Raw genomic sequence first — 2,279 nt, forward strand, 5'->3', positions numbered from 1 at the left:
TAGCAGCAACACAAATTAAACATCTATTGCCCAAAAGGCCTTTGTTTAGCACAGTCCAAATTGTTGCCAGGGGCAACTCCAAGAATCTGGCAGTATCTCCTGTAGAACCCAATTCTGTTTTCCATATTTTGATTAGAACCTTTTCCACATTCAATTCCTCCGTTAATGATGTTGGTGATTACACCGTAACCAGGGACACGTCCAGCAGATGAATCAGCTCCTGATGGTCTCCATCTTCCAGTAATCACATCGTGGGCCGACGGCTTTGGTTGCTGGGGTGTCATCCAGAACCACAAGGCTGTCTTGAATGAAACCACTGCATCATTTGCAACAGCATCTGGATTCCTTAACAAATCCACTCCTATGGCCTTTCCTGCTGGTCCATAGTTGTAGTTGCTGCACGCCATTATAAATTTATAATTAGTTGAGATATTAGCAAAGGCGGATTCAGGATTAATTTCAATAAATTGAAACTAAAATATTTTATACTTACTAGGATATTTGGATGGGACCTCGACCAAAGTATTTTTTACCAGGAGCACAAGGCCACTGTTGATTTGCGACACAGTAATCAGGAGGGTTGCCTTGTTCCTGTTTGAAGCAGTATCCCCATGAATATGGACCATCTGGAGCTGTTGCCCACCCCCCTAATTATCAACATATATAATTCATATTAGATATCTTATGTAAGATTAATTTAATTACATGCATATGTATATTCATAAATGGCTGTGGATGTTAATTACGTCGTTAATAATATTGTGAATAATATCTCAAATGTTGATTAGTTAAAAACTTTATACTAATGAGTTATCCTCTATCGTTCTTGCAAAAGTTAGTAAAAGAGAGAGAGCTTGCATGCTAGATATAAGCATGAGGCCCATCCAAGTTTTGATTTCTCTTTAGATACACACGAAATTAAAGACAGAATTATCGACATGCCTCAAGCTTTGTGAATAATATCTCATACGTGGATTAATTAAAATTGATTTTTAAGAACTTTATACTAATGAGAGTTAAATCCTTTATCGTTGTTGCAAAAAGTTAGTGAAAGGGATAGAGCTTGCATGCTAGATATGCATGAGGCCCATCCAAGTTCTGATTTCTCTTTAGATACATACTCACTAAATTAAAGATGGTATTGTCCTGACATGTCTCAAGCTTTTGAGAATTCACTACTAAAAAACAGAATTTCAAACGAAAGTCCGACCAAAAAGGGATAATTAAGCAAAAAAGTACCAGTAGTTTCATGAGAAGTTTGAGCCAGAAAGGCAGCAATTTCCTTCTTACGAGCGTTGGTGTCTCCAGTAGTTCCAAAAGCACCAAAGGACCTTGCTGCTGCTATAAAAGCATCATAAGTATAGAATCCTTTGCCTTGACAATTGGCATCGTTGCGATGCAATAGCATTCTCTCAAACATGTCTTTACTAACAAGAGCACCAACATCTTGTGCCAATGCTCCTGTTAGAGACAAGAGACCAAGCAAAACCACTGCCCAAAACTTCATTTTGTTCCGATTGAATTTATACCAAGTTGTGTGTGATTTGGGAGTGATGGTAAGGCTGCTATTTATAGGGAGCAGAGTGAAGGGGTGAGTAGACTTTTCAAAATGACTTTCAAGGAGAAATTTATGTGGCTGCTTATTCCAACACTTCCACTCATCTTTTAGCACCACCATTACACATATTATTCTAATCAATTTTGGATGGATCATTATGAAAAAAGTTGGCAGGAAAACACTAAAGTTAGTCTTGGGTAGAATTCTTGCTACTAGATATTCTTTTATAATCAATCAACTGTTATGACTCATACATCTTGACAAAAGGTGCTATTCTTAATAGTAAAACGCTTTTACCGTTCCCTTCCCTATTTTCCTAGTTCTATTTGCCTGTTTTCCTGGTTCTGTACTTCTATTAAGGGTCAAGTGGGCTGGTCCGACCCGGTCCTTGTAACTGGTTTGACCCGAACCGATAAGCCCTAGGACTTTAGGGTTTTAAGTTCCGGGTCGATTATTTTTTTAAAATGGGTCTAGCTAACCTGGCCCGAACCAAGCCTGGTCCAGGCCCGTCGGTTAACCGGCTTGGCCCGGTCCGGATACTTTTTTTTTAAAAAAAAAAAAAAGAATTTTGGGCCAAACTAGCCGTTTTTGGATCCAAACGGCTAGTTTGGGCCCATTTATTAAAAAAAAAAATTAAAAAAAAAATTTTTAATCCCAAAAAAATTTCTATAAATACCCTACAACTTCAAATCATTTTTCACACAATTTTTCACTCTCTCAA

General features: G+C 37.8%; 1 protein-coding gene across 2 annotated transcripts; it reads right to left on the bottom strand.

Moving 5' to 3' along the window:
- Positions 1 to 7: 7 nt before the first annotated feature.
- On the bottom strand, positions 8 to 1,607 carry LOC107859806 (basic endochitinase). Of its 2 annotated transcripts, XM_047404991.1 has the most exons (4): positions 1,478 to 1,607; positions 1,240 to 1,437; positions 494 to 647; positions 8 to 396 (listed from the first exon to the last, which is right to left on the bottom strand). In XM_047404991.1, exons 2-4 carry the CDS (start codon positions 1,418 to 1,420, stop codon positions 24 to 26), a joined length of 708 nt encoding a protein of 235 aa, XP_047260947.1. In that variant the 5' UTR covers positions 1,421 to 1,437; positions 1,478 to 1,607; the 3' UTR covers positions 8 to 23. The 2 variants fall into 2 exon arrangements, with proteins under 2 accessions (XP_047260947.1, XP_047260946.1); XM_047404990.1 differs by having other exon boundaries at positions 1,240 to 1,594.
- Positions 1,608 to 2,279: the final 672 nt, after the last annotated feature.

Source organism: Capsicum annuum, unplaced genomic scaffold, assembly GCF_002878395.1.
Source record: "Capsicum annuum cultivar UCD-10X-F1 unplaced genomic scaffold, UCD10Xv1.1 ctg72336, whole genome shotgun sequence".
NCBI classification, from domain to species: domain Eukaryota; kingdom Viridiplantae; phylum Streptophyta; class Magnoliopsida; order Solanales; family Solanaceae; genus Capsicum; species Capsicum annuum.